The sequence below is a fragment of the Anomaloglossus baeobatrachus genome, chromosome 1 (assembly GCF_048569485.1).
Source record: "Anomaloglossus baeobatrachus isolate aAnoBae1 chromosome 1, aAnoBae1.hap1, whole genome shotgun sequence".
Lineage (NCBI taxonomy): Eukaryota > Metazoa > Chordata > Amphibia > Anura > Aromobatidae > Anomaloglossus > Anomaloglossus baeobatrachus.
In genome coordinates, this window is record NC_134353.1 from 336,632,765 (window position 1) to 336,646,512 (window position 13,748).

The 13,748-nt window shown below is 43.6% G+C and overlaps 1 protein-coding gene across 1 annotated transcript in view; it reads left to right on the top strand.

Moving 5' to 3' along the window:
- The window catches only part of DNAH6 (dynein axonemal heavy chain 6), a 596,499-nt gene that overhangs the window by 550,993 nt on the left and 31,758 nt on the right, over positions 1 to 13,748 (top strand). Inside the window, exons 72-73 of the mRNA XM_075352201.1 lie at positions 4,462 to 4,589; positions 8,170 to 8,355. Of these exons, the coding sequence (XP_075208316.1) occupies positions 4,462 to 4,589; positions 8,170 to 8,355 (314 nt within the window). The remainder of the gene's footprint in view (positions 1 to 4,461; positions 4,590 to 8,169; positions 8,356 to 13,748) is intronic.

Genomic DNA, 13,748 nt, shown 5'->3' on the forward strand with positions numbered 1-13,748 from the left:
ATACTTGTATATTTTTTTATTTTTTAACCCTTTAATTTTCAGTGGGGTGAAAGGGGGGTGATTTGAACTTTTAGGGTTTTTTTATTTTTTTTAATTTTTTTTAAAACTTTTTTTTTTTATTTTATTTTACTAGTCCCCCTAGGGGGCTAAAGCGATCAGCAATCCGATTGCTCTGCACTATCTGCAGATCTCAGCTACAGAGCTGAGAACTGCAGATTTGCTGCTTTACTTTCAATGCCGGCTGTATTCCAGCATTGAGAGGAAGTGAGTCATGTTAGCTACAGGCGTCATCACATGACCCTGTGCTACCATGGCAACCACCGGAAGTCACGTGATCATGTCACGTGACTTCCGGTGGGGGCGGGGTAAGTGACTGTCATGGCGGCGCCCATATACATATCGCTGCCAGATTTTGGCAGCGAAATGTAAGGGGTTAATGGCAGCGGGTGGAAGCGATTCCACCCGCGGCTAGCAGGCACACGTCAGCTGTTGATAACAGCTGATATGTGCGCGGATCGCCGCCGCCTGCCGGCGGCAGGGTGTGGGGCTTACCAGCACATGATCCATGACGTACCCAGTATGTCATGGGTCGTTAAGGGGTTAAGAACACATAAGGAGTCCTGGAAGTAATAATATGGCCCCTATAAATGCTTGATCTCAACATTACTGAGTCTGTCTGGGATTACATGGAGAATGAATATGTCTGGCTCAATGTGTGTATAGTAGGTGCTCCGAAAAAATAAGAGTCAATCCAATAGAAATAGCTCTGGCACACTAGAATGATTGATAACATGAGAAGAAAATTCTTTGAATGTTGAATATTTTTTATTTGTGCAAAAGGATAAGCGATAATTCATCCAACGTTTCGACCATATGACTTAGGTCTTAATCAAGGATAAAGTTATCTAAGATCATAAAAAATTACAGAAAGTATAAATACAGGATTAGTACATAGTATAACATTGACAATGCGATATAAGACATATTGGTACTAAATGATGTAATAGGTCAATTGACCATAATGCGTCGCACTTAATAAAAATTAATACGTTGTGGAAACATATGCAACAAAAGGGAGAATTCTACATAACAATAACCTATCTGGAGAAAAAGAGATCCAGAAAAAAATATGCAGATTATTTTTAAAGCACAAAGGTAAGTCAAGCAGGCAAATACCCACCTATATGAACAACAGGACGATATGCGTTCTATTGTATAAGGTCATCACCATTAGAAGACAAATGGAAAACTTGCAATCCTATGCAGTAAATGAAATGAACAAATATCATATCACAGATCACAAGAACATGGACATGAGAAAAACTTCTCTATTTATTCTCTTTTCTCTTTTGACTGCAGGAGTATGAACGTATATCTATATCTATACCTTATGCACTTGGTGATATTAGTAAGTAGATGGTGGAGGCCTATTCCAGAACTGGAAGCGATAAATAATTGTGGTTGATTCTAAATGTAAATTAGCACAAATATTTACATCATCATAACGTGCGGGCTATGACATGATGAACAATATGACAGAGGTAGAAGGGAGAGAGCAAAACTACCTGAAATGCTATGTAGTAGCCAATGGTAGGTATTTTTTGGAGATTTAGAGGCAATAATGCGATTCCTTCACTGAAGGGTTCTCAGTTGCCTCAGGATCACAAAAATGCTATAGACAAATGATACAGGGATAAGAGATATTAATACACAAAGGGATAACACCAGTATAAGGTACATGTGGCATTAGACATATAATATCCATATTACCTTTATGTAGCATAAGGGAATAATCATTTAGGCACTGATGCCATGGATAGGGGAGCAAAACGTCCCAGCAAGACTCTATAGGGAACCTTATGGAGAGTGTATCATTAGTCACGGCATACAAAATGCATACGCTAATCAATACAGCATAGACTAGAGCACATACCTGGTATACAATTAGTGGAAATGAAAGGTCACATACAGGCAGAGCGCGGTGATTAGGATCTAAGGGAAAGCACCGTCCAGGAAGTCAGATGGTGGACGCCATCCAGCCCTTAACATAAATAATACCACCACCGCTATAGGATGCACGCTTCCCTGGGGCCTATACCCTGCATCACCACTGAGAGGCATGTGTATATGTTTAGTTCCTGCCTACTTTCTACACTCAGCAGACCATCACTTATTCCCCCTTATGCTTTCCCTTAGATCCTAATCACTGCGCTCTGCCTGTATGTGTGTGTGTATCATTTGTCTATAGCATTTTTGTGATCCTGAGGCAACTGAGAACCCTTCAGTGAAGGAATCGCATTATTCCCATCAAACCTCCAAAAAATACCTACCATTGGCTACTACATAGCATTTCAGGTAGTTTTGCTCTCTCCCTTCTACCTCTGTCATATTGTCCATCATGTCATAGCCCGCACGTTATGATGATGTAAATATTTGTGCTAATTTACATTTAGAATCAACCACAATTATTTATCGCTTCCAGTTCTGGAATAGGCTTCCACCATCTACTTACTAATATCACCAAGTGCATAAGGTATAGATATACTGTAGGTGGGTATTTGCCTGCTTGACTTACCTTTGTGCTTTAAAAATAATCTGCATATTTTTTTCTGGATCTCTTTTTCTCCAGATAGGTTATTGTTATGTAGAATTCTCCCTTTTGTTGCATATGTTTCCACAACGTATTAATTTTTATTAAGTGCGACGCATTATGGTCAATTGACCTATTACATCATTTAGTACCAATATGTCTTATATCGCATTGTCAATGTTATACTATGTACTAATCCTGTATTTATACTTTCTGTAATTTTTTATGATCTTAGATAACTTTATCCTTGATTAAGACCTAAGTCATATGGTCGAAACGTTGGATGAATTATCGCTTATCCTTTTGCACAAATAAAAAATATTCAACATTCAAAGAATTTTCTTCTCATGTTATCAATCATTTTAGTGTGCCAGAGCTATTTCTATTGGAGTGTCTGGGATTACATGACACAACAGAAAGATTTTCACAAGCCTACAGCCACAGAAGGTCTGTGGTTGGTTACTTCTCTAAGGCGGGCTTTGCACACTACGACATCGCAGGTGCGATGTCGGTGGGGTCAAATTAAAAGTGACGCAAATCCGGCATCGCATGTGACATCGCAGTGTGTAAAGCCTAGATGATACGATTAACGAGCGCAAAAGCATCGTAATCGTATCATCGGTGCAGCGTCGGCGTAATCCATAATTACGCTGACGGGACGGTCCGATGTTGTTCCTCGCTCCTGCGGCAGCACACATCGCTGTGTGTGAAGTCGCAGGAGAGAGGAACATCTCCTACCGGCGTCACCGCGGCTTACGTAGGTTATGCGGAAGGAAGGAGGTGGGCGGGATGTTTACATCCTGCTCATCTCCGCCCCTCCGCTCCTATTGGCCGCCTGCCGTGTGACGTCGCAGCGATGCTGCACGACCCGCCCCCTTAATAAGGAGGCGGGTTGCCGGCTAGAGCGACGGTCGCAGAGCAGGTGAGTGCATGTGAAGCCGGCGTAGCGATAATTTTCGCTACGCTAGCTTTCACAAGATATTGTACCTGTGATGGGGGTGAGGACTATCGCGTGCGACATCGCAGCATTGGCTTGCGATGTCGCAACGTGCAAAGCCCGCCTAAGGTGTTTGGAAGAACCTCTGTGTCGACTTCTTTCAAAAACTACTTGCAAGTGTACCTACAAATTGCATCTGCAAATAGAAGTAGTAGCTTAAAGGTGGCTTTACACACTGCAACATCGCAAACGACATCGCTGTAACGTCACCGGTTTTGTGACGTAATAGCGACCTCCCCAGCGACATTGCAGTGTGTGAAACACATCAGCGACCTGGCCCCTGCTGTGAAGTTGCTGATCGCTACAAATCGTTCAGGACCATTCTTTGGTCCTTTGTTTCCCGCTGTGCAGCATGATCGCTAGAAAGTCTCAGTGTGTAAAGGGGACTTTACAGCGACTTTGTTAGCGACTTCCCTTTCAAAAAGCTGCTTTACAACGTCCCCAATGACTAGCTAGGTCATTTTGCAGGTCCGTATCGCTGTTGCGTCGTTTTCCAGGTTTGCCTGTTTGAAAGCTCACCAGCGACTCACCAGAGACTTTGTAGCGATCCCGGCCAGGTTGGGATCGCTGGTGGGATCGCTAGAAAGTCTCAGTGTGTAAAAGGGGCCTTAAGAGCCACAAGTTCCTTCTATCCTAAGAGTACAAACAAAATACAAATTGTCATAACCAGAATGGCCTAGTGGCATGAACCAGCTTTAGAAAGAGGCCTAATTTTTATTTTGCTATGACACCCATTGTCCTTTCTAGATGTATACATTTTTCTTTGACTCCTCATTGAAATATTATAATACAGCTCATGTAGTAAATATACATTTTATTTTTATTAACTGTAACTACTCATCTTTATGCATCTTTGCCTAATATTTTTCTGCAGACAAGTTAGACATGGAGGTTGCATCTGAGGTGTTGTTTGCTAAAGACTCTAAAGGCCGAGTAAGTTCATTGACTACTGTACTTGGGCAAGAAGTGGACAGATTTAATAATCTTCTCAGAGTACTTAAGGTAAGTCACTTGATAAAATCCAAGCTACTTTCTCATAGACTCATTAAAGAATAACTAAACTATTTTTAATATAACAATTGATAAGCCTTTGCATAGTTATAAATCTTCGTAACATTCTTCATGACCTCATTTTGGTTCTTTCTCATTAGTAACTTGTATATCAATTCAAACATTGGTTTCTCAGTAACATAGGAACAGAATATATATATATATATATATATATATATATATATATATATATATATATATATATATATTGATGGACTTGTCTTTGAAACAGTCACATGCATATAAATAGTTTGGGGGGTGAAATCCTGCTGATAGATTCCCCTTTATGTCCATAAGTCTGATTCCTTCTGTACTCATCCTCTTCACTGGCTGAAATACTGTAGATGCTGTACCCAAACCTAATAAGGTGATTTGGATTTCAACATTTTCTGACCTATTTAACTACTGTATCATTCTTTGGTGAAAATCTTAGCCACTTTACTCACCTCTTAAATACCATGCATAGAAATCAAACAGGCTTCATCTTGGAACATGAAGCTAGTGGTGGTATCTATAGAGTTATCTATAGAGTTCTCTACCTGGCACATCTTGCCTATGAGCGCAAATTGCCCTCCTTGTGCTTCTGTCTTGATATTTCTAAACCTTTTGATTCATCATTGTGGCATTATATGTACTTTGCTCTTTAAAGGTGAAGTTTTAAAACAATTTGTCTGCATTGGATCTCTATCCTCTATTCTAAATGTATTGGACGGGTGCAGTATACAGGATCTAAATCTTTCATGTTCCCCATAGAGACAGGAATGAGGCAGGACAGTCCCTTTTCTCCCCTACTGTTAGTGCTTTTCTTGGAGAAGCTTCCATGAGCCATCAGGGCCAGTTCCAACGTCAAAGGAATTGGGGTAGCTCTATTATAACTTATATTTGTTTGCTAATGACCTTTTGTTAAGTCTTACACTGCCCCTTGTCACCCTTCCTCACCCCCTCTCTATCTTCACAGCTTTTGATGATCTCTTTGGCTTGACCAATTAAGCTATGTCCCCTCAATTTCTCCATACCCTACCCTGACATTTGTGCTCTAAAGTATTCCCACCCCTTTTAGTAGTCTAACACCTATCTAGACAACTGATGGGTACACATTAACCCCTTATAACAGGACCCTTTTACAGCTAAGTACGACCTATGCTATGCTTAGTTTCCACCGTCATGTCCAGTTGGTTCACACTGCAGAATTGATGCTGTCAAAATGAATGTTCTTCCAAAGCTTCTTTACTTTTTCCATACCCTACCTATCTCTGCCCCTGTATATTTTTTTTGCATCTCCTACAGAAGTGTCTAACCTCCTATATCTAGAAGGTTGGTCGGGTCCGTTATTAAAACGTTATGGCTCCTGAAATATAGCAACACACAAAAACATTTTTGTAATGGATGGACATGGACATATCCCAATATGTAGTAGGCATAAAAAAAAATAATATTAGCAAATAGCTCCAATTAGAAATGTTGTGTAATTCTGCTGACATAGCCATGCCTCTTACCTCATGTGCAGGGCACTGCAGCTTAGGAATCCATGGTTTCATTCACTCATATTGTTACAGATAGTTGCTCTTGACCATAGCCATAGATACTTAAGCTGCAATGCCCTGCACATGAGGTAAGAGAAATGCCTATGTCAGGAGAATTATACAACATTTCTAATTGGAGGTATTTGCTAATATTATTATTATTATTATTATTACACCTATAACATATTGGGATAGGATTTTGGAGATGGGAATAGCCCATTAAGACATATTAAATGAAAATATAAGCATGTGGCATATATATATGGACTTTACACATGTTGAACTTTTCTTTTAAGGAGCTGTGGTATATATTTTTTTTGTTTGTGGCACACTTTTAGCCACTAAAATAAATTTTTATGCTTTTATTTCTCACAAAAAATCATTTTGATGCAAAATTGCACCAGTATGCCTGCATTTTTAAAGAGATAAGTGGTTTTTCAACAATGTGCCCGGTGTTTATTCTGTAGAAAATATAGACATAAGGGGGTTATTACCAATTAGTAATCTAGACTTTAGTTGTGCTAATCAGAAGTGCAAAAATTGTCCTAGCTACCAGTAGAGCAAAATGTAGAATAACACCCAAAAATTCATAACTTGATGATTTGATAAAGCGATGAATAAAATGTAGTTACTCTTTAAGACTGGGTTCATTGATTTGTAGACATGACTGGCTCTGTATACAACTCGGGGTGCAGAAGCTGCCTGTTTTTTTTATATTATGGCTATAAAAGGCCTAAATAGTACATTTTGCTATTTTTCTATAGTTCATATGGAAACGCTAAAAGCTACCTCTACTTACCCTCACAACTCATAAATACATGCACATTTAGCTTGGTTGAAGGTGTATTTGTTTTTGGTGGGGTTATCTGTGTTCCCTGGTTTCCTTTGTTGGATGGCAAGGATAAAGTCATGAGTAAATGCCACTTCACACATAACGAGATCGCTAACGACATCATTGCTACGTCACAGTTTCTGTGACACAAAACAACAACTTCACCAGTGATCTCGTTATGTTTGACATGTACCAAGGATCCGCCCCCTGCTGTGAGATTGTTGGTCATTGCTGAATGTCCTGGGCCATTTTTGGCTCTTTGGAGTCCTGCTGGGCAAGGATGGATCTGTATGTTTGACACCTACCAACGATCTCGTTAATGACCAAATAAGAACTTAAAGTGTGACACGTAGGTGTGTAGTTGCGTCACCTTTCCTGCGACCCCTCTGCACCGATTGGTTGGTGCTGAGAACAGTACTCCATTCTGACTGGGTATCGCTTCATGCTTTGTTCCTTTTTGAGCCTTGCTTTGAGGATAGAACCTGCGTCTACATCCGGATTAATTCGTACTTTGTTTCCGATTGCTTGCTTGCTTTTCGGATCAAAGCTAAATTCGCATGTTCTATCCTCAAAGCAAGGCTCAAAAAGGGACAAAAGATGAAGCAATACAAAGTTGCCTTCTAGGCCGGCCGCCTAATCAGAACGCAGTATTGGCCACCAATCGGAGCGGAGGGGTGTGGAAAAGGCGACGCATATGCACGCCTACGTGGCTTACAGCATCAAACACTACGCCCCTATTCGAGGTCGGAATCGTTACATAGCTGCTGTGTGACAGGGTCTCAACGACCAACGAGATCGTTATATAGGTTGCTGCATCGTTACTAAAGTCGTTGGGAAAATGACTGTGTGACATCTCACCTACAGTCTCACCAACGACTTAACAAGGATCCGGAAACTGTGATGTAGTAACGATCTCATTAACAATCTCGTTATGTGTGACTGGACCTTAAGCATGTCCATTCTTTCCTTCTAATATCAGTGTTCAGAAGGAGTAGTACAGGTCAGAAGCCAGATATCTGACAAGGAACAACTTACTGTAACATTGATAGTCAATTTGTCTATCTGCCCGTGTAAAAGGATTCTCATGCATGAAGCTCAAACATATGATTAACATAATGTTGTGATTTCAACTCGCCAAGAAATACTTGTAAATATTCCTATTTACTTCATCCCCCAGAATTCTCTGGAGACCCTTAATAAAGCCATTGCTGGGTTTGTGGTTATGTCCGAGGAAATGGAGAGAATATACAAAAGCTTCCTGAATAATCAGGTTCCCACACTGTGGGCTGATGCTGCTTATCCATCCCTGAAACCCTTAGGATCGTGGGTCAAAGATCTGCTTCTGAGGACATCGTTTATTGATGTGAGTACCAGGAATTTGCACATTGTTAATCCCATCTCTGTCTCTCTGTTTACTTGTTAAATGAACTAAAGGGACACAGAACCTAGAGATGAATAATACAAGAAACAATGTGTTTAGGTTGTTCTGCAAGTTTTTGAAATCGGACAGTACTTTAATCAGGACTGGATTTTATTAATCATCCTAAAATAAAAGTTCACTATACATGTTGTCACTCACAAATGTTAATTAATGGGGATCTGACCACTGGTACTTCTACCCATCATTAGAAGAGGACACTGGTCTCTCACTCACTTCAAGTTAAGTTTAAGTGGAGTAGTGATCGAGCATGTGTGCTGCTCGGCTCAAGATCTGTGAGACTGATGGAAAAATTGCTTGACTTCCACCACAGTTGACCACTACTCATTTAACATTTCTAATACCCCTACCTTTAAAGTTTCTAAAGTTTCTTAAGCCTGTGTTGTACAATAAAAAATTTTGTAGACAATGTTCCTCCCCATGCAGTCTTCCTGCAGATATGGTCGGCAAGGTCAACACTCAGAAACATTATTTTAATACATTCCCATATACTGTTATTTTAGTGAGATTTATAAAATCCCCCAAACCACTTTAAGCCGCTTAGAATTATATTCTCTGTCAAATTACAATATGGTTACAGAGATTGCTCTTCTGTCTAAACATTTCTAAACATAATCAGCATTATGTAATGTGACAAGTAGGAACTGCACAGATGATCTACAATCATCCAGTAACTGTAGAGTTAAGGATGCAACAGGAGACAAAAAGTATCCAACAGTGACCCAGGGTATGCTGGAAAGCAGAGTGTGTGTTTGTCTCTCTGCAAAAGAAGCAGTGCTCAGAAAGTGTAGTGTGAGTGACCTGAAAAGAGTTAAACTACTGATGCCAGCCAGTCCAGGAAAGAGACTGTCAGGCGTGAAGAACAGCCAGGGCAGTTCAGGAGCAAACTCTGTTGTGCAGCAGAAGAATAGTGGAGAGAAGTGACCAAGTAAGGGATTCATCACCCCTCCCCCTCACCTCACTGCATGATAAGGTACAGTGTTCTGCTCTGTCTACATCCACTGTGTAAGGAGAAAAGATATTCTGTGAACAGACTGCCATGTATGTTATCATGGAAGCCCTGTGGGAAGATTATTAAAGCCTTACTATCTACTACTACCTGGGCTAGTGTTTATAGCTGTGTGCTTGCTGGAAATTGTTACATCACCTCATGTATAGAAGACACTGGTTAAGTGTGCCCTGATTTAATCCTCCAAACGTCCAAAAAACGAATGTTTACTTTTCCCAGCCTCCCTATACAGAGTGGCGGACATACAACAGTAAAGTTGATCTTCTATCAGACAAATCTATATAAGCAGAGTTTGGTATGACAGATAATCAGCTCTCCTGTTTGCTAAGGAGTAGAGTTGAGCGCAGTTCGCGGTTCTCCAGTTCACGGTTCGAGTGATTTTGGGGGCTGTTCTAGATCGAACTAGAACTCGAGCTTTTTGCTAAAGTTCGATAGTTCTAGTTACGTTCGAGAACGGTTCTAGCAGCAAACAGCAGGACTTTTTACAGCTACAGTGTGCAGGAGCCATCGCTGGCAGCCTGCCAGAAGCTGGTAACCAAGATAAACATCGGGTATCCAAGCAAAGCGCTTTGGTTAGTAACCCGATATTTATCCTAGTTACGTGTACAGGGAGCCGACACTTCCCCGCTCAGCTCGCTTTGCCCCCTACTGCACGCGGCATGTACACACACACACACACTCACACTCACCTGTCCCCAGCCATGCAGTCCACGACACTGACGTCCTCTGCGCCACATGACCCCGCTAGGCTCCACCCACTTCGCACTCCGCCGCCCGCACACATGGCCCTGCTAGGCTCCACCCACTTCGCTCTCCGCCGCCAGCACACATGGCCCCGCTAGGCTCCGCCCACCTGGCACTCTGCACACATGGTCCCGCTAGGCTCTGCCCACCTGACACTCTGCACACATGGTCCCGCTAGGCTCTGCCCACCTGGCACTCTGCACACATTACCCCGCTAGGATCCGCCCACCTAGCACTCTGCACACATGGTCCCGCTAGGCTCCGCCCACTTGGCACTCTGTACACATGGTCCCGCTAGGCTCCGCCCACTTGGCACTCTGCACACATTACCCCGCTAGGCTCCGCCCACCTGGAACTCTGCACACATGGTCCCACTAGGCTCCGCCCACCTGGCACTCTGCACGCATTACCCCGCTAGGCTCCGCCCGCCTGGCACTCTGCACACATGGTCCCGCTAGGCTCTGCCCACCTGACACTCTGCACACATGGTCCCGCTAGGCTCCGCCCACCTAGCACTCTGCACGCATTACCCCGCTAGGCTCCGCCCACCTGGCACTCTGCACACATTACCCCGCTAGGCTCCGCCCTCCTGGCACTCTGCACACATGGTCCCGCTAGGCTCCGCCCACTTGGCACTCTGCACACATGGTCCCGCTAGGCGCCGCCCACCTAGCACTCTGCACACATTACCCCGCTAGGCTCCGCCCACCTGACACTCTGCACACATGGTCCCGCTAGGCTCCGCCCACCTGGCACTCTGCACACATTACCCTGCTAGGCTCCGCCCATCTGGCACTCTGCACACATTGCCCCGCTAGGCTCCGCCCACCTGGCACTCTGCACACATGGTCCGCTAGGCTCCGCCCACCTGGCACTCTGCACACAGTACCCCGCTAGGCTCCGCCCACCTGGCACTCTGCACACATGGTCCCGCTCGGCTTACCTGCGGTGATGAAGTTCCGCCCTCCCGACCTCAGCGCTGTTACTGTCCTCCATGGCCGCCGCGTGTCACATCACCTTCTCTCGCTTCCGACCCGAGACTGACTAGCGGTGATGTCACGAGCCGCTCGCGATACTTGGCTGTGAAGGCGGCGGTCATTGAAGTCAGTGACTGGTGCTGTCAGCAGTGCAGGAGATCAGCGCAGGTAATGTACCTCGCTCCTGACAGCAGCACTTGTCATCCCCTGCAGTGATCTGGGCTGACCCATTGATGTTAACTCAGGTCACTGCATTGCTCTCCCAGCCAATGGGGAACATCCTGCTCTTCATTGACTGGGACAGTGTGGATCGTCATGGGAACCCCTTGGATTACAGCAGACCTGGATTTGTTTTTCTTTCTAATAAATTGGTTAAAGAGGGAATATATTGGGGAGTGTTTTTTCAAATAAAAATGTGTTTGTCGTCTATTTTTTTTTATTACTGACTGGGTTGGTGATGTCGGGTATCTGATAGACGCCTGACCTCACCAACCCCAGGGCTTGATGCCAGGTGACATTACACATCTGGTATTAACCCCATATATTACCCCGTTTGCCACCGCATCAGGGCACGGGATGAGTTGGGGCGAAGCGCCAGGATTGGCGCATCTAATGGATGCGCCACTTCTGGGGCGGCTGCGGCCTGCAATTTTTAGGCTGGGGAGAGTCCAATAACCATGGACCTCCCTAGTCTGAGAATATCAGACCCCAGCTGTCTGCTTTACCTTGGCTGGTGATCCAATTTTGGGGGGACCCCCACGTGTTTTTTTTTTTTTAAATTATTTATTTAATTTAAAATAACAGCGTGGGGTGCCCTCAGTTTTGGATTACCAGCCAAGGTGAAGCTGCCAGCTGTGGTCTGAAGGCTGCAGCCATCTGCTTTACCCTAGCTGGCTACAAAAATAGGGGGAACCCCACGTCATTTTTTTTTCATTTTTTGGCTAAATACAAAGCTACCAAATACAGCAAAAGTACCTAAAAATTAACTTTTATTGATTCCTCTAAAAAAGGAAAGGAACACCTTGCCTTTGTTTAAAAACAATGTCTCGCAGAGATAGACGTAATGTATAGCCCTATTAAATTGAAAAAGGGCCTATACACCCTGCCATATGACATTAACAAAATGACACATAGATTATTAGTTGCGTACTGGCAGGTGTCACAACTGAACCAGGATAAACACCAGCTGGTTGATAAGGATGGGCTATGCTCGAGACCTCAGAGCCCCTGCAGCAGGGAGGACTCGTGCTGTCACCATCTGTGAACCCACTAGAGGTTTTTTCATTAAAACCTGCATCTCCGTATATGAACTCCCCTGATGAATAGTATATAGGAAACGCGTCGGGAGAAGGAGAATTTGGGAGAGGACAGCTTGTCCGATTGGAAGGGATCCCGGATCCAGAGTGGAAGGGCCCGTGGATACGCCTATGATGGTGGCAAACTGTCTTTTTGGAATATGATACACCGGCAAGGGTGAGATCGTTCCAAATATTTCTATACAAGATCAGACAATGGTTTGATGGGGATCTGATTATGTTATTTTCCCTTAAGCATTGTCGTTTCTGTTCTGAACCAGTGGGCACTTATTGACTGTTTTTTGACACCCTGTCAGGTGTTTGTGTACCTATCCTAACTGGCCTGAGGGCTGTTTGGTACATTATTATTGGCAGCACTATAGTGAAGGGGCTCTGAGGTCTCGAGCATAGCCCATCCTTATCAACCAGCTGGTGCTTATCCTGGTTCAGTTGTGACACCTGCCAGTACACAACTAATAATCTATGTGTCATTTTGTTAATGTCATATGGCAGGGTGTATAGGCCCTTTTTCAATTTAATAGGGCTATACATTACGTCTATCTCTGCGAGACATTGTTTTTAAACAAAGGCAAGGTGTTCCTTCCCTTTTTTAGAGGAATCAATAAAAGTTAATTTTTAGGTATTTTTGCTGTATTTGGTCTCTTGATCGTTTATACCTACCAGTGGCTGCATTATATAAATACAAAGCTAAGCACCCCTTAAGCCCGCTTTACACGCTTCAATATATCTCACAATCCGTCGTCGGGGTCAAGTTGTAAGTGACGCACATCCGGCATCGTTCGTGACGTATTTGCGTGTGACATCTACGTGCGATCAAGATTGAACGCAAATACGGTGATCGCATACACGTCGTTTATTCCTCATATATTGGATGTTTTGTTGTACGAACCTAGTCAATTGAAACGTGTGACATCCCTCATACGATTTTGATGTCTGATGCTATGTGCGCAGGTGTGCGCTCTGCACCGCAGCTTAAAAAAGGTCCGCTTCAGAGCGCAGCTGAAAAGCTGCGTTCTGAAGCGCCTCAAACTGTCTGTCATTCACTAATCTCCGTCAGTCGGTCACTATCTCTGTCCCTCTCTCTCTGTCCATGTCAGTCTATCCCTCTTACCCCCTCGTTCATACTCACAGATCCCCGATCTCCGGCGTGGCGCTGCACGGCATTCACACTGCTCCGGCGGCTTTTACTATTTTGAAAAAGCCGGCCGCTCATTAAACAATCTCGTATTCCCTGCTTTCCCCGCCCACTGGCGCCTATGATTGGTTGCAGTG